The sequence below is a fragment of the Dama dama genome, chromosome 6, assembly GCF_033118175.1.
Source record: "Dama dama isolate Ldn47 chromosome 6, ASM3311817v1, whole genome shotgun sequence".
NCBI lineage: Eukaryota > Metazoa > Chordata > Mammalia > Artiodactyla > Cervidae > Dama > Dama dama.
Window position 1 is genome coordinate 42,916,015 of NC_083686.1, and position 23,112 is coordinate 42,939,126.

General features: G+C 37.7%; 1 protein-coding gene and 1 pseudogene across 1 annotated transcript in view; one reads left to right on the top strand and one right to left on the bottom strand.

Moving 5' to 3' along the window:
- The window catches only part of POLR2B (RNA polymerase II subunit B), a 43,395-nt gene that overhangs the window by 10,578 nt on the left and 9,705 nt on the right, over positions 1–23,112 (bottom strand). Inside the window, exons 4-16 of the mRNA XM_061145876.1 lie at positions 20,830–20,942; positions 20,484–20,703; positions 19,969–20,127; positions 16,468–16,632; positions 14,549–14,745; positions 14,279–14,398; positions 13,330–13,516; positions 10,450–10,593; positions 10,065–10,204; positions 9,855–9,966; positions 6,385–6,539; positions 5,073–5,271; positions 4,605–4,773 (exon numbers count right to left, since the gene is read on the bottom strand). Of these exons, the coding sequence (XP_061001859.1) occupies positions 4,605–4,773; positions 5,073–5,271; positions 6,385–6,539; positions 9,855–9,966; positions 10,065–10,204; positions 10,450–10,593; positions 13,330–13,516; positions 14,279–14,398; positions 14,549–14,745; positions 16,468–16,632; positions 19,969–20,127; positions 20,484–20,703; positions 20,830–20,942 (2,080 nt within the window). The remainder of the gene's footprint in view (positions 1–4,604; positions 4,774–5,072; positions 5,272–6,384; positions 6,540–9,854; positions 9,967–10,064; positions 10,205–10,449; positions 10,594–13,329; positions 13,517–14,278; positions 14,399–14,548; positions 14,746–16,467; positions 16,633–19,968; positions 20,128–20,483; positions 20,704–20,829; positions 20,943–23,112) is intronic.
- Positions 21,201–21,940, top strand: LOC133058485 (coatomer subunit zeta-1-like; annotated as a pseudogene).

Genomic DNA, 23,112 nt, shown 5'->3' on the forward strand with positions numbered 1-23,112 from the left:
TGAAGAGAAAAGAGAACAAAAAAGGAAAATGGGGGAAAGACCTATTTCTGGTCTTAAAAAAAAAAAAGCCAGAGTCTGCATTCTGGGTTTACAAAATAAGTTGTACAACTTTGGGCAAATAACCTTTCTGATCCTGTCTCCACATTTGTAAAACAAAGAGGATATAACCACCACTATTACTAATCAGCTAACATTTATTTCTCCCTTATTAAGTGCTAGGCACAAAGCCATGAGTTTTAAGTGGATGTAACCATTTAATCATCACAAAAGCTTTGAGGCAGTTTGTAGGTGAAAAAACATCACAAAGCTTTTATGATGCTTAGAAATAATATGTGTAAAGTACTTTGGACGGTATTTCACAAACTGCTCAAAAAATACCAGTAATTTTTAAAATATTATCTGCTATCTCAAAGACTATCAACATGTGAAACCTAGGATTACAATTCATCTGTCAGTCAGGCTCAAACCCTTTCAGTGACTCCGTCCCCACCCACTTCAAACCTCAGCTCAGCACTAAGGAATCTCTAAGTACCCTGACCCACTTTAAATTAAGGTGAACTTCTGTCACAAGCATCTTTGCTCCTAGAAGACGCCATCCAAGGTAACAGTACCATATAGAAATAGGAATGATACTAATCAAAAGATCACTTAAGATAACCCAGTCTGCCCCTTCCCCTTAGAGATCAGAATTTGGTCAATGCAGCTGCCGTATTAGGCAGGGACAGAGCTAAGTGTTTAGCCAGGAGGGTCAGGAGATTGGTTACATCAACAGATGTAGCAAATAACTCAACATAGTGGGGACAATGGGAGCCAGGTTTCTGTCAGAGAATGGAGTTCTAAAATAAACACTACAGTGCTGTACTGGGAGATACGGTATAAACTCACAGTTCTTTAGTATATATAGATATAAAAATAGTTAGAAGTGAGAGAGGTATATGCATACACATATTTTCCTAGCTCTGGCAGCTGAGAGGACCTAGAAATGATGACATTCTAATACCAAGGACTAAGCCCAGCACCCAGATTTTGGTTTCCACACACTATCCTTCACTGAAAGAAGAAATGGCCAAGTCCAAGTTTAGGGGAAGAAAAGCACAAGATGAGACAAAAGGTAAGGAAGTGCTTAAAGAATGATGAGGACCTAACGGAGTCATCTTGAAGATGCTCTCACTGGAAAATCTGGGACAATTTCAGCATCAAAAAGGAAAGAATGATAAAATTAGAAGATCACCATTTGGCAACACTTACACAGTAAACTAATGGCCGGAAGTGAGATAAGAAATGGGATATTTACATCCTTTCAAAGTATCTTCTAACAGAGACTTACTACTTATTTAATATAAGATTGCTGGAAGAAATATCAATAACCTCAGATATGCAGATGACACCACCCTTATGGCAGAAAGCGAAAAGAAACTAACGAGCCTCTTGATGAAAGTGAAAGAGAGAGTGAAAAAGTTGGCTTAAAACTCAACATTCAGAAAACTAAGATCATGGCAACCGGTCCCATCACTTCATGGCAAATAGATGGGGAAACAATGGAAACAGTGACAGACCTTGGGTTTTTTTTTTTTTTTTGGACTCCAAAATCACTGCAGATGGTGACTGCAGTCGTGAAATTAAAAGGCACTTGCTCCTTGGAAGAAAAGCTATAACCAACCTAGACAGCATATTAAAAAGCAAAGACATTACTTTGCCAACAGAGGTCTGTCTAGTCAAAGCTATGGTTTTTCCAATAGTCATGTATGGATGTGAGAGTTGGACCATAAAGAAAGTTGAGCACTAAAGAACTGATGCTTCTGAACTGTGGTGCTGGAGAAGACTCTTGAGAATCCCTTGGACTGCAAGGAGATCCAACCAGTCCATCCTAAAGGAGATCAGTCCTGAATATTCATTGGAAGGACTGATGCTGAAGCTGAAACCCCAATATTTGGGCCACCTGATGCGAAGAACTGACTCACTGGAAAAGACCCTGATGCTGGGAAAAATTGAAGGCAGGAGGAGAAGGGGACGACAGAGGATGAGATGGTTGGATAGCGTCACCAACTCGATGGACATGGGTTTGAGCAAGCTCCAGGAGTTCATGATGGACAGGGAAGCCTGGCGTGCTACAGTCCATGGGGTCGCAGAGTCAGACATGACTGAGTGACTGAATCGAACTGGGCAAGTACACAATACTCATAATTAATAAAATGTGGAGAAGCCTGACAGTCACTATCTTAATTACATGATAAAATTAGAATCACTAACAATGGGACATAGACACAGCATATGCCTCCTGACACGATGCCCTGAGACTGAAGCACCACTTCTGTTAGCCCTGCCAAGAATTCATATCTGAATATAAACCACAGGAAACAACAGTCAAACTGAAATTGAGAGACAATGTATAAAGTAACTTGACTGGACTCTTCACAAATGTGACGGTCCTAAGAGACAAGGAAAGACCAAAGAACTGCTTCAGACTAAAGAGACAGGCAGAATCCTGGATCAGACCCCAGGCCCATAAAGGACACTATAAGGACCACTGGCAAAATCTGAACTGGGGGACTGCTGATTAGATGGGGATTAGTGTTGACCCCCTGATGGTGACAGATGTACTGTGAAGCATGTCTTTGTTTTTAGAAAATATATACTGAAAAACTAGAGTGATGGGGCTTCCATGCCTGCAAGTTACTTGCAAATGGTTTAGGAAGAAAAAGAAACGGAAAGAATACTGCAAGTGTGGTAAAATGTGAACCTGAGGTCTGGATGGACAGTATACACGAGTTCTTTTTGACAGTCTTGCAACTCTTCTGAAAGCTTTAAATTATCTCAAAATAAAGTTTTTAAACAGCTAACAAGATTAAGGCATGAAGCAGTAACAAAACTGAAAGGCACGTGGTCCCTACCAGCCATGCCCTCACCACTTCATATCAGTGCCAAAGGAACATTCTATTTCAAATTCAATCCTTCGCCAGTATTTCTTTTCTTCTCTAGCCATAAAGAAAGTATCATCTAAATGTGGAAGAAAATACCGCACTGCAAACACAGACCAAAGATACCGGCACACTGTAGACAAAGTAACAGATTTTGTTTTTCTAGTTTCTTTTTCTAGACAAGAGTAACCCCTTGTGGAGGACTCTGAAAATAAATCATTCTAAGCTGTGAGAATCTGCTATCAAAATGCTAGATCCCATATTACAGTAAATGATTTAAAGCCGTTATTTACAAGGTACACTTTACTAAATAATGTTATCCACAGTCAAAGCCAAAATTCTGCTAATAATATGGTAAGACGACAACTGTGCAGAAGAACCATGCTGTCTCCTTTATATTCAACTCTCTTATACCCTTCAGATTTCTCTGCACTATTTCAAGAGACTGTTGTTCTGAAATCTCTTCCTGGAAATTCCAGGGTTTTCTCCTTATCAGATCCATCTCAAATCTCTTTTCCTGATTTCTTTTCCCAAAGTTCTGGCTGTCTCTGACTTTATTCTCACTCTGAATTTTCCCTGAGCAATTTCACAATCATCTATAATTATCATTAACATAACAAAAACTTCACAGCTCTTGATTTGACATTTCTTCTAACTATATTTGCAACTCACTGTTGGAAGATCATTCCTGAGATTTGTGGCGGCAACTCAAAACCAACATGTCAAAAACTGAACTTGTTATCTTACCTCTAAAACCTCTTCTTTCAACCTAAAGAGAGTGGATGTACGTATAATTGCCTTACTGTGCTGTAGAGCAGAATTTAACACAATACTGTACACCAACTATACTCCAATAAAAAGTAATTTTAAAAACAAAGCCTCTTCTTTCTCCTAACATGCTCCCAATATTATTAAGAGTCTCTCTCTCTGCCAGATCACCCAAGCCAAGAACACCAAAAATATTTCCAATTCCTTTCTTCCCTCTCTTCATAATTTCACATTCAATCAGTGATCAAGTCCTATCAAATGTATTCCAACAGGTGTTTCAACCCCTTATACTTTTTCACTTCTTAGTAAGAACTGTACCAATTCTCACTTAGACCACTGCAAGAACCTCTAAGTTATCTCCCTACTTAATACCATATCTGACTCTTTTAGGTGGTAGCCAGAATGACATTCAAAATAAACTTCCAATTGTATTACTTCCTTGTTCAAAAAGGCTAGACATTTTCATTCTCAAAATAAAATTCAACCCGCTGTCTCCATCTCATGAGATCAAGTATCACTCCCATGCATTTCCATTCCAGCCATACTAAACTGACCTAAGTACTGACAGCTGCCTTCATGCATCCAGGCCCTAGCTCAAACCACCTCTCAAATTCAATTACCCTTTCATCAACTTTACTCTAGGTGAAAATGCTACCTCCCCCATGAAATTGGCACTAGACTCCCATAAGAATCAATCATTTCTTTCACTCTGTGCTCCCAAAGGAATCTATATCTCCATTGTAACACTTTCCACACATTTACCTTTTTATTTAATTGTGCTCATATTTTCCTGCCACATTGTAAATTCTATGAGAACAGAGACTGTGTCATATGCATTTTATTAATCCTTCAAAGCACCCACAAAAATGCCTTAACCAGGGCAGGATCTTACAAAATGTAGAGCAAAACTGAACATACCTGCTGGCAGCTCTCTAAATCGCAGATATTCCATAGACCGTGTAGTCACAAGTGGTTTTTGAGGATAATACAGAACATGGGCCAACGTATCCATACGAACATGAAAGTTGGTGATATAAACCCCCATAGCCTGCTTACCCATAGCAGACTGGTATGTGTTTCTAGGGGACTAAAAGTAGAAATGAAAAGTAGAATCAATGAAAATTTATTTACTTCTAAATAAATAAATAGACTCTACAGGGTACTTCATAAATCAGAAATATGGTTGGTAAAGTTTCTACTTTTTCTGGAATAAGGCAATTACGGCTCTTAAGAGTCAAACATAAGAATAAGCATATTAAATGCTGTAATCCATAGCCTTTACACTACAAGGCTTTTCTTTCAGAAAAAAACTATAGACTGATTTCTAATTTTTATTCTACTTCCACCCCAATTCCTCACAAAGCATAGTTAAAAACTGGTACCAACCTGGTTATGATCAGGAAAAGGAATAATAGAGGCACAGACACCAAGAATCATTGATGGATGAATTTCACAGTGTGTATATGTGGAACAATAAGCTACTTCTTTCTCCTGTAAATCATCTGGGGTCATTGCAAGCATCACTGTTTCTTCTTCAAGAGTATCAATATATTCTACCACCCCACTGGCCACAAGATCCTGCCAACTAAAAAAGAACAATTCATTTAATTTCCTTACCTCCTCAACTATCTTAGTTAACTAGGCTCCCTACTTAATAAAGAGTATTCCTGTATCTGTATGTACTCATATAGGAAGAGTCCTAAAATACGTATATTATTGTTAACAGTGGGAAAAAAAAAAAGTTACTGAAAAATACACATAAAGTATGGCTCTGTAAGTACTATTAGTTTGTTTTTATCTGCTCTGATCTAAAGAACCTATTTGTGCGGCTAGAGGGGGAGTATATGAAAACAAAGAATAAGGTCTGGAAGAATATATGCCCGAATTGGTAACAGAACTTACTTTCGAAAAGGAAGGTGTGAACTGGAGGCTTTTATACATTTTATTATACCTATTTTTTGAAATTTTTTTTTACAACAAAACTATATACATTCATATATCACTAATAATAAATTGTAAAAGATTCTTATTAAATTTATTATTTTGTTCATATGTTATATATTACTTCATCACATAGATTATTTCTTTTTCTTTGGCCACACCACATGGCATGTGGGATTCCAGGTCCCTGACCAGGGATCAAACCCGAGCCCCCTCCGAGCAGTGGAAGCTCAGAGTCCTATGTGGGTCATTTTTTATTAGTAGAGATAGACTTTACCATGTCACAAAGACTTTTATTCTTAAATAAGACCATACAAGTCTCTTGAAAGAAAGTGTTAAGTCACTCAGTTGTAGGCAACTGATAACAACCCCTTGACTGTAGCCCGCCAGACTCCTCTGTCCATGGAATTCTCCAGGCAAGAATACTGCAGTGGGTAGCCATTCCCTTCTCCAGGGTATCTTCCCAACCCAGGACTGAACCTGGTCTCCTGAATTACAGGCAGATTCTTTACCATCTGAGCCACCAGGGAAACCCCAAGTCTCTTACTTAAGAAAAATTAAGAACAACAAATGTAATAGCTTATGAGTACAGAGTTTCTTTTTTTTGTTTTTTGGGTCAAAGAAAATATTCTGGAATTATAGTGGCAATGGTTGTACAATCTTGTGATTATACTAAAAACCACTCAATGATGCACTTTAAAATGTTTTATGTCATGTTAATTATATCTCATTTTTTTTCCTAACTGCATGTTCTTACCTGTAATTATTATATTCTCTCTCTTTCAATTGATCAATGTGTCTCTTCTTCAAAAGCAGCTTTTGTTTTTCCACAATTAGAAGTGGTCTACAAATACGGCCTGCATCTGTATAGATCCGAATCTCCCTCTCTCGAATATCTCTGATCATAGAAACCTATACATAAGAAGACAAAATAGTCTCATGAACTTACATTTTCTCTGTATCATTAAGGCTGAGATAAAATAACATTAATAAATTATCAGATAAAACTAACAGATCTTAGTTGATCATTGTTCAGTATCCTAAAAACCTAGGTATAATTTAAAATTAGCCTTGATAATTATAGAGCTGAACAACATCTAGTAGTAATGTCATGCAAAATAAAATATGAAGAAAATGTATTTTGGATATCAAAACACTAATATGCGACAATTTCTTATTTTTGTCTCTGATAATTACATATACTTCACTGTGTAACCTTTCAATATCTAGCCCTGTGTCACTGATTCAATCAAGCTTTCCCAGTTGTAAGCCTGACTGCTCATGCTAGTCTATCAGCAAATGGTTTACAATCTAGATGCCTAATACAGCAGTCACTAGCCACAGGTCACTATTAAGCACTTGAAATGTGGCCATTCTAAAAGGAGATATGCTGTGAGTATAAACTACTTACTGAATTTCAATGATAAAATTTATCACTAATAATTTTCCAAGGATTATATGTTGAATTTGTACTATTTTTGATGTATTAAGCTAAACAAAACACATTTATTTTCGTCTATTTCTTTTTTCTTTTCTTTTTTTCTGCCACACAATGTGGTCGTGGGATCTTAGCTCCCCGACCAGGAGATGAACTCACACCCTCTGCAGTGAAAGCATGTAGCTGGACCACCAGGAAATACCCTTTTTCTTTCCTTTAATTTTTTTAACATGACTACTAGAAAAATTTAATTGTCTATGTAACTTACATTGTATTTCTACTGGATAGTGCCAGAAAATATATTCCTGGAAAATATCAAAAATATTTTGGAAAAATTTACAATAAAGAACATAATATTAAAAGCACTACAGAATTTGAAGTGCCAATATCAAGAAGTAAACAAATAAAGATTTCCATTGAATATTCTAGATCTAATATATAATCTTAAAAGTCAACTAAAAAATGAATTGCTAATGAGCTGGGAAATGGAAAAATAGACAGGTATTTCTACATAAAAGTACTTTCAAAAAGCGAAATCACAACTGGATACTTTTCTTAAAGAAAAGATTGGGTAGGGAATTCCCTGTTGGTCTGCGCTTTCACTGCTGGGGCCCAGGTTCAAAACCTGGTGGGGGAACTAAGACCCCACAAGCCATGTGACATAGCCATGGAAAAAAAAAGATTGGGTTTATTTAAAGAAAAAGTTTGGATTATTCAGTTTTAAAACAACAGTAAATCATTAAAGCTTAATCAAAAAACACTAAGTTCTCCCAAAGTGTAAAGAGTCAAAAGCCAAGAAAAAGAAAATGTCCCACATTCTTAGACCCACTTCCCATCCTTAGAAAAAATCTGAGATGAAACTGTGTGTGAGCAAAAACACCATGAACAGCATTCTCAAATGCTTTCCTTGAATCCTTAGAGAATTCCTAATAGAATATAAAATATTATATTACAATAACAGAAAATAGCTCTTTTGTCTTAACAGAAAGACATAACTGAGCTGTGTCTCCTCAAAGGCCAAACAAAATCTTGTATTCCAAAGGAAACAGGTGTTCTCGAGAGACTACAGACAGGAAAGCCTAACAGGTCCAACACAAAGGTAAAGTCAGAAATGGATAAGATGAGAACCTCTGGTTATCAGAAAACATAAAGGAAAAGAAAAAGAAAAAGTACTAGACTCCTAAAAAATATATACAATTCTCCTACTAAGAGGCTCCCAACAACATTCTCCAACAGGAGATTAAACAGCCCAGCTCAAGGACACAGGGCCCATTTATAGTTTCAACAAACACTCACTGTCAGACACTACATACCAGGCACCACACTCAGAGCTGAAAATACAAAGTCATATTAAGACACATTCCTTGCCTCTGAGAAGTTAACAGTATAGTGAGAGAAGCAGTCTAAATAAATCAATAGCTACTATCTGGTATACGCATTCTGTCAGATTCATTCAAGGAAAATATGCTATATATAGTCACAGAGATAGGTCTAAATCAGGGGCTCAGTGAAGAGCCCAACAGACCAAACCTGCCCTTACCTGCCATCTATTTTTAAAAAAATAGAGTCATACTGATTTGTGTACTGGCTATGGCTGCTTTTCACTACAACAGCAGAGCTGAATACACAACAGACACTTAAGGCAAACGAAGACTGAAATATTTAATATGTGGTCCTTTAAAGAAAATGTTTGCCAACCTCTGATCTAAATCAAACTGGGGGCTCAGGTAAAGTATCCTGAAGAAGACAAGAGTTAATACTAGTGAGTTTTGCAGAATTAGTGAGATTTATCTAAAAAAAAGTAAAAACCCCCTTCGCCCTATTACCCGTTTCTGAGGAGGCATGGGTGACAGGGAGCACAGCATTCCAGGTTGAGGGAAAGGGCCCGTGGAAAGGTAAAGAGGCCTAAACAGCAGGAAGAACTTAATTTTATCCTAGAGAACACAGCAGCAAACCTCAGCAGAAACAAACGGCATTAACGAAATTCTCAATCATAAAAAAGACAATGCCAGTTCTTGGGCTTTCTCTTATCTCTGCCCACTGCCCCCAAGTGAAGCAAGCTGCTCCTGACTTCAAGCTCTGAATACCCGAAGGCTCAACACCCAGAGTCTGCCTGCTAGAGGAAGACTTGGAGCAGCCTAACCTGATTCTCTGCTATGCTAGATAGACAGGTGGCCAGCTTAAGTGTGTTAGCTTCTCTTCAAATCCACTTTCACCCAGCAAGACCCAAAGGTGCAGATTTGGGGAAATCAAAAAAAGCCTGAGTCCAGACCTCAACGTACTACACTGAAAGTAAAAGCCATATTTTGGGGAGGAATAAAGTTCATTTGGTATTTTGATGATTTAAAAAAAAAATCCTATACCCAGAGCACGTCAACATCCACCTAAACATAAAAGAATCTAATTAGAGGGGTACCACATTTCAAGAATCAATCTCTGGATTCCAACAAAGGAGGTTATCAGAGATGATCATTCCCTTTTTAAAAGCACTGTCAGCTTCACAAAAAGAGTCTCAAAAGAATATACTTTAAAATGTAATCTGAATTCCAAAATATAATAATAAATTACATGTCAAAACTTTAGATGTATATATCTAAGGCATTAAAGCAAGCAATACCTTATTATTAAATCTAGCTCAAAACATCATCTAGACTTTTTAGAGTGTACTTTAAAATTCAAAGGACACCAGTTCAAGAAAGGTATCAATGCAAAGATAACTTTCACTTAGCCTTATACCTTGTTCAGAAATCCCAGAGATCACATCCTCTTAAATAATTAAAGATTCTTACTTCAGACACAATGATGTCCATCTGACGCCGCAACTTCCGTAGTGTGTTCATAAGCTGTTCGGGATCTTTATGTATTCCAACCCAACAGCCATTAACAAAAATCTTGGTTGCACTAAAATAGAAAACCAAAAGTATTTTGTACTTAGTAACTCTGTAATAAGCTATAACCAAAAATTAACAAGTTTTTTTTTTAACTGCATCTATACAAACTCAGCAATAGCTGCAGGAGAAATTTCTTCTAAATTTTCCATACTCCATTCTTCTAAAAATTCCAGAATTGGAGAAGGTTGAGATCCAACTGAAATATAAGCCATCAGGGCTAAATTCTTCACAAGTCCTACAGCATGACCCTTGGAATAAATAAAGTACATATTACTCATACTGATTTAACATGCCTTTCAAAATTCTTTTCCACACTTCCCCTCCAATTTGATTTCAGAATATATTCTTATTTCCTAAAAACATAATTATAATATCTTAGTTCTATACTACACTTAGATAATTAAATAAAATTAAAAAGTACTTATAAAAGTAATTATACTCTACACGATAATTCTTGTACTTTTTGTCTTGAACATAAATTCTAATGTATTACCTCTGGGGTCTCAGCAGGACACACCATTCCCCATAATGTATTATGCAATTGTCTGGGTTTTGCTAGCTTGCCATCTCTACCAATGGGAGAATTTAAACGACGCAGGTGAGAAAGAGTAGATGCAAAAGTCAGGCGATTTAATACCTAGAAAACAATAACAAATCTTTACAGAGCTTGGGCATTTCTGTTACTCACACTATCACATTTTTGGCAAATGCTAAAATGAGGCAAAGTCATATTTTCACATATAATCCACTCAGTGTCCAACTATTTCCATCCTTCCTTTCTCCAATGTGCCCTGGATAATTCTGTTCACTCTTTTAACTTAACTGATCCTTACAGCAAGGATGGCAAATATATGACATACAGTTCTAACATGCCACATAAATGTGTTATGGCCTATCTCCAAACATTTGGATGTTAGTGGGGTTTTTTTAACTTGTTTTGTTCTCCGTTGTATCCCCGTACCTAGAACAGTACTTAGCAAACATCAGGCACTAAGTGCTATATGCTACCAACTCTCATTCCTTTGACCATAGCGAACATCACTTACCTGTCCCAGAACTTTTTCCAGGTTGAGGCCTCTGAACCCAACACAGAGATTCAATATTTACAGAACACTAAGCAAGGTAAGACTTGTGTAAGTACGGTAATATTTAGAGAGATATAAAGCAATCAACACCATCTCAGTGTACCTAGTAACACATCACCTCTTTCCCCACACCTACAACAATCCATCCTCTTTCCTCTTCCTAAATCTCCTATCATGGTTCCCTTTATCTCCCAACCTAGAAATCTCATGACATCTTTGTCTCTGACTTCCTCCTTTCATACATTAATAAACATATCCTGTCAACTCTATTTCCCAACTTCCCCAAAAAGCTAAACTGTCCATTCCCAATGTCACAGCAAAAAACCAGCTCCTCACCTCTTACCTGTACTACCATCATCAGCTCCTAAGTCCCTGCAATGTCCTCTCCAATTTACTCTGCTCAGTTACCAGAATTATTAAAGCACAGATACAGGTAAGTTCACATCACTCACCAAATTAAAAAATATTAGACAGTTCGCCACCAGCTAGAGGAGCATGACACTGAAGCTCTTTTCAAGGGAGTCCCAGACAACCTTCCCCTCCCACAGTCTTCAGAACTCCTGTCCTCCACCCACACTGCCAAACCCTCCTCACCTCCACAACTCTGACACGCAACTGCCACGGCATGGGATGCACTCCCCATTCTGCTCTGCTTGGGGAAACTCTACCACTTCTACAGAAGACATCTGACCGCCTCCAGGAAGAACTGTTCTCTTCTCTCTGTTCTACGGAGTTTTCCATCATTCAGCCAATCACACAGCTTTCCACACTTCCTGTATTTCTCAAATCTGACACCACTCTCTACCTCCATAGAACTGTTCTACTGCAGGCTCTAACCATTTCTCACCCAGCCTGTTGCAACAATCTTTCTGCCACCAACTATGCCCTTCTCAAATCTTTTATCCACAATGACATTTACTGTGAAGCTACCTTAAAAGCAAAAATGAATGCCCCTCTACGAGGTGTTCCCAAGCTCCCTTCTCCAATCCCACCTTTCTAACTCTCCCACTTTGATTTGAAAACATTAGAATGATCTAGCTCCTCCCACATACATGTGCCCTTTTCTCCCTCTGTCCCTCTTTTCAGGATATAAAGAAATTTTCTCCAGTTTTCCTATAAGCTATTGGTTCTACCCTCCTCCAAGGCTTGGGCTATTTCTCAACTAACCTTCAAAATCCAGCTCACATGCCACCTCCTAAAGAAAACATTTCTGTTCACACTCTCGGGCAGTGCTATATGCCTTTCTCCAGCACGCCCACAGAGCAAGCGTGCATAGCTCTCATTTAATACTCCCTGTACCAGGCTGTAGTATCTGTTTACATCTGTGAGTACAGACTGTAAGCTACTGAAGACCAGGGATCATGTTTTACTCATTTTTTGCAGATCCAATGTGTGACAGTGCTCTTGGCACATCTTAAAACCCAGGAACTGAATTCAACTGGCAGGATGGCATTTATCATAATTCAGCTCAAGGCATGGTGAGACATACAAGGGCAAATGTTTCCTCTAATAGATGGTGAGCTCCTTGAGGGCTGGAATCAACCTGTGAACCCAGCATCACAAACACCAACTAGAGTCAACAAATCCTTACTAAACTAAAAGAAACTAGGAATTTAACCGGGCTATGAGCATCCTTCCATAATTCTTAAGATATTTAGGCTTCCAGGAATCAGGAGGTTAAAGTTGGTGTCTGAATGCCAAATTACTCAGGTGATGCTGGTGCAGGCTTGTTTTAAAAAAAAAAAAAGAAAAGCAAATGAGGGGGAGATCCCTTCCATAAAGCTAAACATGTACATGGTAAGTTTTAAATCTCATATGAAAAGTAATTACGAAAAATAAATAAAAACACCTGGTGAGACATTTTTGTAAAATGTTTCCCCTATTAATCATTCTGAGAGTACCTACTGCAGTCACTGTACATAAAACAGGGCAACATACAGAAATCAGTGTTACAAGTATTACATTACACAAATTAATTCATTCCCTGGGTATCAGTTTCTAATACGGAATTTTTAAGACAAAAATTTCAAGAACATAGACTGTTTTACCTCCTAAGAACCTATGTGAATTTATTAGATATCTTGATGAGAGTCAAAACTTTAAAATCTCTTAGTAATGCTAACAGCTAACTTAAGAAAATTTTCACCTTCATAATTCAAAAGCCTCCAGGTGCTTTTATATCTGACCAAGAAAAAAAAAGGGAAAACAATTTACATTCAATAAATGAAGATTCTATTGGTTTCATAATGCTTTCTTACCAAACCTGTAGTCACAGTTGACATCCTTACCTGAGATACTCCAGCTCTGGCTTGATGAGCTTTCTTTTGATCACCCCAGTTTCCAGTAGCCAAAGAATATTTTAGGCCATCAGATATAATCCTTGTTTTAATTGCCAATTCCAAGTTGAAATCTTTTCCACGATCAATGAACTTCTGGGCATAGATCCGTACTTCTTTAAGCAAATTCTTAAACATTCTGCCCAATAAAATGTTTTAAACATGTCAGGGTCTGTAATATGAATTCTTTAACAAGGACACTGTTACCCACAGGAAGTGAAAAGTGGTTGAGATGGGGGGGTGGGTATTCTTTTTTATATGAAAAGCACAGATGTACATACAATACAAAAACACACACAAGTAAAGCAGTAAGGGAAAAAATAGTCGAAAGAGGGTTCCTTAGTGGGTGGTAACAAAACAAGGTTGAAAAACACTAATATACAACACAATAAATAACAGAACATGCACAAAACATTGCTAATATCATTTTTGTGCTGAACTGTCTACCTAATTTTTACAAATAAGTTTTTCCAATTAGTAGTATATGTTCATTATAGAAAATATAAAAACATATTAAGAATAAGATAAAAATCACATATAACCTTAATTCTGACACAACCACTGCTTCCTCTCTAGTTTTTGTGTTTTTATAAACTGCAAAGCAGAGTTAATAAGAATTCCAATATCAGCACCCAGAAAGTCAATCAATAATTGAGCTTTCTCAAATGCTTTGCAATGGTGGAGAGGAATAAAGAAAATGTACACAAGTGATAAATGTCCCCACAATCTTGAAATTCTCAGATATGAAGCAGAACTAAACTGTACAAGTGGCAAAGAACGTACCTAACTTCACATGTACCCATTATGCAAGCCAAGATAGTTTTTTAGCACCCCCATGTGCCGTAACCAATCTAAAGTGAAATTTATCTACTTTTAAGAGTATCATTCTATAATTTCTTACCCTCTAAATAAGAATGCAAGTAGTGGTCCAGCAAGGTCCAATCTTTTGTTTCCATAGTGATCTCTGTCATCTAATTCTCTTCTACCCAAAGCTGCTAGCAGCAACCTATGAACCATGTACCTTTAGAAAAAGAGAAAGAGAAAGCACATGGTTTTGGCGTTCTTTTTTAACATATATTAAAAACATCAATTTTGACATTTTCAGCTTTAAGAAAAACTTCATCTCAACCGCATCTTAGCAAAGAACTTAAAACAATGAAATATGACCTACCCCAAGAAATAAGCTTTCTTTGTCTCACAAAAATCACTGACACCAACATGAGGGAGCATTTCTTTCTGTAATACTTCCTTGGCATATTTAATTCTTTTCTCTTTGGTAACACCAGGCTTTGCCCCTCTTGAACCAATGAAATTTAGTGCAACATTCTGTTCTTGGATGACAAAAGCTTCATCGAGTGATGGTTTAACCTATCCATTAATTAAAATAAAATTATTTTTTAATTATCTTTAAGATAAGGCAATTGTCAATTTATAATATGTTAAATATCCCTATGAACACCTAACTAAATATGCAAATATTTTTAAAAATTCAAGGAACCACAAAATCCTAGAACTTAAAAACACCTTATTGATTTAGGGAACTCTGAAAAAAATGATCAGCATGGACAATCATACTTTCCAGAAAAATACAAATAATTCCATTATAACAGAGCACAGTGGGTTTGAGGGGTTTTTTTTTTACATTTTAATAAACAGTAGCTTAAAAAAGTTCCTTTCAAATATCTAAAATCAATTTAGAGAAGTTTAACACCCAAACTAAGCTCAAATGAATAAATGTGTCATAATGTTGTCAGCCTTGGTTTAAGAGGTTTATCCTTTAACTATCTAAATACTTATCTTTAAGTATTAAGGGGAAAAAAAGCATAACTATTGCCAAAAGCTTAAAGTAAAATCTAAACAGAATCCATTTTGTCATGTAATCATATCAATACTCTAAAATATACTTCACTTTCTAACTTTGTGACCAATGTTTAGCCTATATTTTACTTTATTTCTCTGTAGTCTTAAAGACTTTGGATAATTCAGGACAACTTTAAGAATACCAAGTACACCTTAGACAAGGATGATTGATGAGGAAATGCATATTTATCTAGACTCAACAAACCTTCCCATAAAAGTAGTAACTTTACAGTGGAGGAACCTAACAGCTGCCACTGTGAAGTTAACATTACCAATGATGGGACAAAATGACATCATGTGACTCCTGATGTCATGCCCTGGGAAGCACACAATATGACCTCTAGATTTGTCCTGCCAACAAATGGCATAAACTGAATCTAATCATAAGGAAATATCAGAAAAATCCAAGTTGAAGGATATTCAAAATATAATGGCCTACCCGCCTGAAAAACTTCAGTGTTATGAAACAACTGGAGACAGGGAAGATTAAAAGAGATTAAGCAAACATTAAAAACAACATGTAATAGATGACTGACTGGATTTTGAACCAGGGGGAAAAAATGCCCTTAAGGACATTATCAATATCTCTGGCAAAAACTTGAATATCTCCAGGTTAACAGTATGTACTACACCAAAATACCAATTTTCAAAACTGCACTATGATTATGAGTAAATATCCTGATTCTTATGAAATACACACTGAAGTATTTAGGAATAAAGGGGCATGATGCCTAAAACTCACTTTCAAATGATCCAGAAAAAAACAATGTATATACATAGATAAAAAGAATCCTAAAACAAATGTGGCAAAGGTAACAGCTGCTAAAGACAGGCACAGGCTACATAAGAGTTATCTGTAACTTTTCTGTAAGTTTGGAATGTTTTCAAAACAAAAGTGTTTTGTGTTTTTTAAAGATACCAACTCTTCTGTTCCCCTTACTAAACTGCATCAGACTAGTGTGCCTTTACGATTTCCCTTATTACTATTTCTGCTTTACTGCTGTCAATGAACTCTGGCTGCCTCTAGTTTTCAGGTCAATTTTACATACCATTGTCAGAAAAAAAAGTCAAAGCAGGGCTGAAGGCTTTTGCTATACAGTAAATAGAATGGAGTTTACAACAGTTAAACTGATCTTCAGAGCAGCTTTCTTTTGTGTTTTAGGATTAACAACAGTCAGTAACTTTAAACCTCTTAAAAAACACTATGAATACATTTTGCTTGCACATTACCATTTCCATCATCTCTGGATCTTCAAAATCATAAATAATATGCTCTAAAATATCTCTGTCAGACACAAAACCTAACGCTCTAAACACAATAATGATGGGAACTTCTTGCTTGATATACGGTAGGGTTGCCACAATACGTTGACCAATAGCACTCTTTTTTGCACCCTAGGAAAAAAAATCATTAGAATATGAGAATACAGAGATTACAGCCTACATAAACATCATAAGAACGATTTCATATAAATGTCCATTGTATGTATTTCAAAAAAAGCATGCCTCTCATGCCTTACATGCCTCTCATACTCTTAAGGAAATACTCATATTCCTACGGCTGCTTTTCAAAAACCACTGCAACAGGTTTACTTATTTGACAGACAGGCTGGTCATTCAGACCTGAGAGAATTTCCATTCTCTACTTTCTGTTTGCCAAGATTCTCTAGAACACCTCAAGACTGTATCTGGAAACTCTGACTGCAAAAGAACATAAACACAGACTACCCTTCGTCCTTTCCCCCAACCAAAAAAATTAGGAAGTTTGGAAGAAATTGATGAAGGAAAGATAAGAGAGACAATAGATAGGCAAATGTGGGAAAAAGCTAAGAACAGAATGAAAAATAAACGGAGAGTCGGTCGGTGAGGTATCTCCAAATATGAATGATTATTCAATATTAAAAAAGTCTCTTCCATGTAAGCTTCTCTTCTACAATTTCTCTCTTCAATTGCACACAGAAATGAAATAAGTCACCAGCCTTCCCTGGCATACAAACACGTGGTATCTCAAATTTAATCAAATTTCTTTCCTTTAGTATCAAACTCTATCTTCTCTTTGCCTCATAATCCTACATTATCATGGTCCACTTAATAACTGTTTCTGTTGTCTTCCTCCTACTTCAGGCCTCCTTCCTTAGAAACCTTATTTCATCTCACGAGTGTTCAGTAACAACTTTTCACAAATGATACCTAAATCTTCACCTTGGTCTTTTTTCCTGTACCCATAATCTTCACAACCCCAACCTCCATTCGGTTATTTCAACAATTACTCCACCTGTTTCATCATAGACCTTTTTCAGAATATGCAAAACATTTAAAAAGAATGCCTACATCATGTACTGCTCGCATCACTACATTCTCTCTAAAAATCAATTCTTGGAAGTTCCCTACTTTATCTTAAACCTCAGGATAGAACAATACAATCTTTTTTTTTCCCATGGCTGCCTATAGGCTATTGACACTCATAACCACAGTGTTTGCACTTCAGGCAGACTGACTAGTCATCTTTCCGGGCACACGCACTTCAGGAGCTTAATAAGGTACAGGAAATTCAATGGCTGAGAATACTAATTTCAGTCTGTTTGTCAGCAAGCCTCAAGGCCCAACGCAAGTAATTAAACTCCATTTCCTAATTTGTAAATTTCAAGAGGTGACGGAAGGTTTCAGATTGTTATAAAATAGCTACTGTGGGCACAAACAGGCAAAAGACAGTGAGGCCCTGGGCAATGATTATACAAAGCCCGGCTGATGCAGACAGCTGTGATACCAAGTGTCCCACGCTCGGGCAGATTTGACTAGAGCACGGCAAAAGCATACAGAGGATGGGAACGGGCAAGTGGCAACACCTTTTAGCCACAACTTCCAAGTTGACAGAATCACTATGAACAATTATCTCTGAATTTAAAAGAGTTAAAAACACTACATAGAGGGAGTTGCCTGCTGGTCCAGTGGTTAGGACTTAGCCCTTTCACTGCTGGGGCACAGGTTCAATCCCTGGTTAGGGAACTAAGATCTTGCAAACCACATGGCACAGTCAGAAAAAGCAAAAGCAAAATCCCCTAAAAATAACTACATAGAAATATACATGTATATTGAAATGTCACCAAAATAAAGACCATACACCTCAACTGTTCATTTCGTTCCCTTTAAAATGTTATCCTTTTCATTTTATTTCATGATTATAAGACAAAGACCTTATGTTTTTGCTTAGTGATTTTCAACTCTGGCTTCGCATGAGAATATTCCAGGGAATTAAATACAACATGAGTCCTCAAGCCCCATTCCTCAACTGATTAAATGAAAATTCTGGAAAGAACCATAGGATCCTGAGTCATCCTCATATTATATCAAACTTTATCACTAAAACTAGATGATTTTCCTTTCTCTGCCTCTGATTAATTGATTTTGCCCATAGCTTCCATGATAATCTCCCTAATATACTGTGTTCCTTATACCTCTGCCCTCCATAATCCAGGCCAATACTTATCAATTAAGAATCCACATCACAATCACCGGGGGATCTTTCCCAAACACTTGTAGCTGGGCTCCATTCTACCCCCAGTCACAAGAAAAAACCATTTTAATTCTTTAAAACACTTATTCTACGTGAGATTTTTAACTTGAGGCTCTTAAACCTCTATGTTAAGTTCTTCTTTATAAAACATCACAGTGACATGGCACTCTGCAGAAGTGTTTGTAAGAGCACAAGGCTGGAAACCTAAACATCCATCACAGGGAATGGCTCAATAAATTATACTACATCCATACGTGAAGTGTCACATCTCAGAAACAGTGAAAAACTGCTGACCTAAACTTGTCTTTAAAAGATACCAGCAAGGTGCAAACATTGTTTTTGAATGAAGACATTTCTGAATGGACTCATGAGAAATTGTCAAAAGTAGCTGCTTCTAAGGGAAGAGATCTAGAGGTCAAAGGAAGACTACTTTTTATAGAATACATTTTTTTGTACTTTTCTGAACCACTTTAATGTGCATAAATGACTTACATTGAAAATTTTAACAAATAAAAACATACATGAAATTAATTACAACAAATTTCCAGGGGAAACACAAAAATTAAATCAAGTGACCTAAGTAACATAGTTGGCACACAGCTATAGTCAAGAAATGCCTTTGTTAGATTACATTATCGTAAGTAACGTGCCTATACTGGGTGGCTTCTACGATGACGCTCAATGATCCCTGCCTCTATTACTGCCTTGTGTGGTCCCCCTGGAGAATAGACTGGATGTGCTGAATTGCAACTAACAAAAAGAACATGGCACAAACGACAGGATGTTGCTCTCAAGATCAAGGCATAAAAGATGGCCATTTCCATCTTGTTCATACGCTCTATGGCTCTGCTCAATCACTCTGACAAGCAAGCTGCCATGTTGTCAGGGGCGATATGGAGGGGCACCACGTGGCAAGGAACTGAACCTTGCCAACCACCACAAGAAGGAGCCTTACAATGACTGTGGCCCAAAAACCCTGATCGCAGCCTTGCGACCAGAGGACCCAGCTAATCCACACCCAGAAACTGACACAAGATAAATGTTGTCACTGGAGTAATTTGCTACACAGCAATAAGTATTAATAAAGAATAAAATGTCTTTCATACAACACTGATAGTATGCTGGAGAAAAACTTTTTAACAAAGCATGCAGCCTGATAACTTACAGAACTAAATCAGAAGGAATAAACCCAAACAATATCATGTAATAGTCCATACCTGTCCTCCTCTCGCCAGCATGCTAACCCAGATAGTGCTGGTGGGTCGAGAAGAATTCTCCAGACATGATCTACACTCTCCTGTGTAGGCATATTTAGAATCCTTTTTGGCAAACACATAGACTGTGTTTGTTGCCATTTTCTCTTGAGCAATCAGAACCTACATGGACAATACAAGTTACAGCCATAAAACACACAAGGTCTTTGAACTAGAAAGAACAGTGAAAGCTGCACCTTAATCTGACTGTACAAGCTCACTGAAATAATAATTCTTAAACTTTACATATTCCACTTTGCATAAACACTTCACTAAAACACATTAAGCTCAAACTGACCAAATTTCTAGTGTATATTATATACAGCTAAACAAAGTTTTGGTTTAATATAAATTCAGCTGTCACCTCCCTAATAATTCAACTGCTACTTCCAGATTATTACACAAAAATTTACTTTTAATTTCAACTTTCATGAGCTTAATGATCATTTGGTGTTTTTTTATAAATAATGCTACTATACCTTTTCTGATCCATTAATAATGAAGTAGCCACCAGGATCCAAGGGACATTCATTTAACTCACAAAGATCACGATCGGTTAAGCCATTCAATAGGCAGTAAGTTGAACGCAACATAATTGGAATTTTTCCTATAAAAGTTTTCTGATGCTGTGTCTGAAGTTGTTCTTCACCTTCTTTAATGACTGTTTTTGTTATGTCAACATAAAGTGGAGCAGAGTACCTTTGAAAATAAAAGTAGATCACAAGTTAACAGTAAGGTATTTGCTAAAACTCTCAACTGGCCAAAATTTTATTTTCTGATTTTTATTTCAAAATCAGCTGCTGGAAAAGAAACATGGTTTCTTACGTGAGATTTCTTAATCTGGCCTCATTTGGCATCATTGGTGATGGAGCACCATCTCTTTCCCAATGGGTAGGCTTGGACAGGTAAATCTGTTCAAACTTCAGCAAATATCTTGGCTAAAATGAAACCAAAAACCATGGGAAAAAGTAAATAATTTTTTCCATAAAAGATTTAATGATTCCATTTTAATCAACATTAACATTTTGAGTAAAAACAGTTCTAGAAAATGCCAAAATTCATCCACTTTACTAAAATGGTGACTCTCCACAGTCACTATCCATATTCCATAGACATCAAGTTTTATACTTCATCACTCTCTTAAGGTGAAAGACAAAAAGAGACTGCAAAGACTAAGCACATATCATAGGCTCTGAATTCATGTCAAGCAACTAAAATGGATTTGCATTAATGAGCGGTATAGCTATTTCATATGCCCTCTCCTTAGCTGAGGTTAACAAAGTTACCGGAAAACAAAGAAAAAATAAATTCATACAACTAGAAACATGTTCTAAACTAATCAACAGAACATGGGAAAAAGTTGACCTAACTCTTCAATTAAACATAAGACATCAGCACCAGTCACAGCGGAATGGAGGCGCTGATCTTGGAATCCTCCCTGTATACTGATCAACGCCGTCTTTATTCGGGACAATGATGGAGATCAACCTTTTGCCAAGTACAACGACACCTATACCAGCATCAAGAAGCAATCATAGGACTGACAGTGAAGCTGCCCTTTTAGAAAGCCTGAAAGCGGTATACAAAAGCAGTATCAATCTCTATTTCTGTATTATTGGTAGCTCCTATGAAAATGAGCTGAAGTTCATGGCTGTTTTGAACTGCTTCTTCAACTAATCAAGCCAGATGCTGAGGGAAAATGTAGAAAAGCGAGCTCTGCTGGTGAACATTCTTCTCAGCTGTGGAAGAAATCATGGATGCAGGGGTGATCCGAGACAGTAATTCCCATAAAGTGGTACACCTGGTGGCATTAAGGAGCAGATCAAGTATCAGGTGCTGCAGTCAGCCAAAGAAAAGATCCAGCAGTCACTCCAGTGAAGACCACCATTCCTGGCTCTTCACTCCCTCAAAAAATCCAAGAAGTGCTCCTGGGTGACTTCTCATCCAGCCCCCCGAGTGATGCTTGCAGGATCATCTGGGGTCACAGGGACTAAGACTCCATCTTGTCTGTAGGTGCCCCACCCTCACCCCAACCTGTGCCTGCCTCCCCTTCCTTCTCAGTCCTCTTTGTCAGCACTGGAAGGCAGGCTCTGAGCACATCTGACACAGGCAGCATCTGAAGAAAGCGCCCTCCTCCTCCTTTGACGGGATTATGCTCCCACGATCTCCTAGAGCCTGTATTTTCTCCACTTCTATGCCCTGTGATGTAACTACACTTCAAAGCGCGAGAAGGACCGTGCTGAGGGTTCTCCTCCTTTTGCCTTCACCCAGCCTTTACCCCAACAGCGAGGGGAAGGAGAGAGCACTCTTTTGTATAGAATAGTGGGGGTGGGTAGTGGCATTTCCAGTGTCGGTATTTCCTCCTATTTCTTCTTACTGCCCAGACCTTTAGTCTTGGAAAAAATACTGGGAACATAAGAAGGGGCAGCATGGAAGCAGTGATATAAATTTTATTGAAGAGGGTCTACAAAATTCTATATTTCAAACACAGCTGGAATTTTTTTTTTACCCTGATCCTGGCTTATAGCTTCCAAACTGCTGGGGTCTGTGTTTGTTGTGGGAGTGTCCGCCTCTGTGTCTGATACCTTAACTCTCCACCTTCACTACCATCGGATCTCCGCCTGACTTGTCCTCTCTGTGCCCTGGAGAAAAGCCAGTCCCTGAATTAAAACTCCACTTGAGTCTTGGGAAGAAGAGTTTCTGCTCAGAACTGGAGACAGGGTGGAATTTATGACTTGGACCTCTGGGCTCTTTTAGTCCCCTTCTCTCCCCCACAGGCATTTCACTTCTCTGCCCTGGGTCTGTGAGCTCTGCTGCTTAACGCTGTCCTCTTCTGCCTCAACCCAATCCAGGCAGTAGGTCTGGGCACCTCCCATCTCTAGGTTGCTGAGAGAGGTGCCTTTCTTCAGAAAACCTTTGGGATGGGAACTTCCCCAGGAAGATGAAGGATGGAACGCTCATTGTTGGGTTTCATCTCTCCCTTTGACCCAAAACTTTCCACAAAAATGTCTCAAGAAACCTTCCTGAGACTTAGCATTCTGTCCCATTCACTAACTGCCAATTCCCATGGGCAGATAACTGGGAACCCTTGAGGGGGCATTTCTGTGT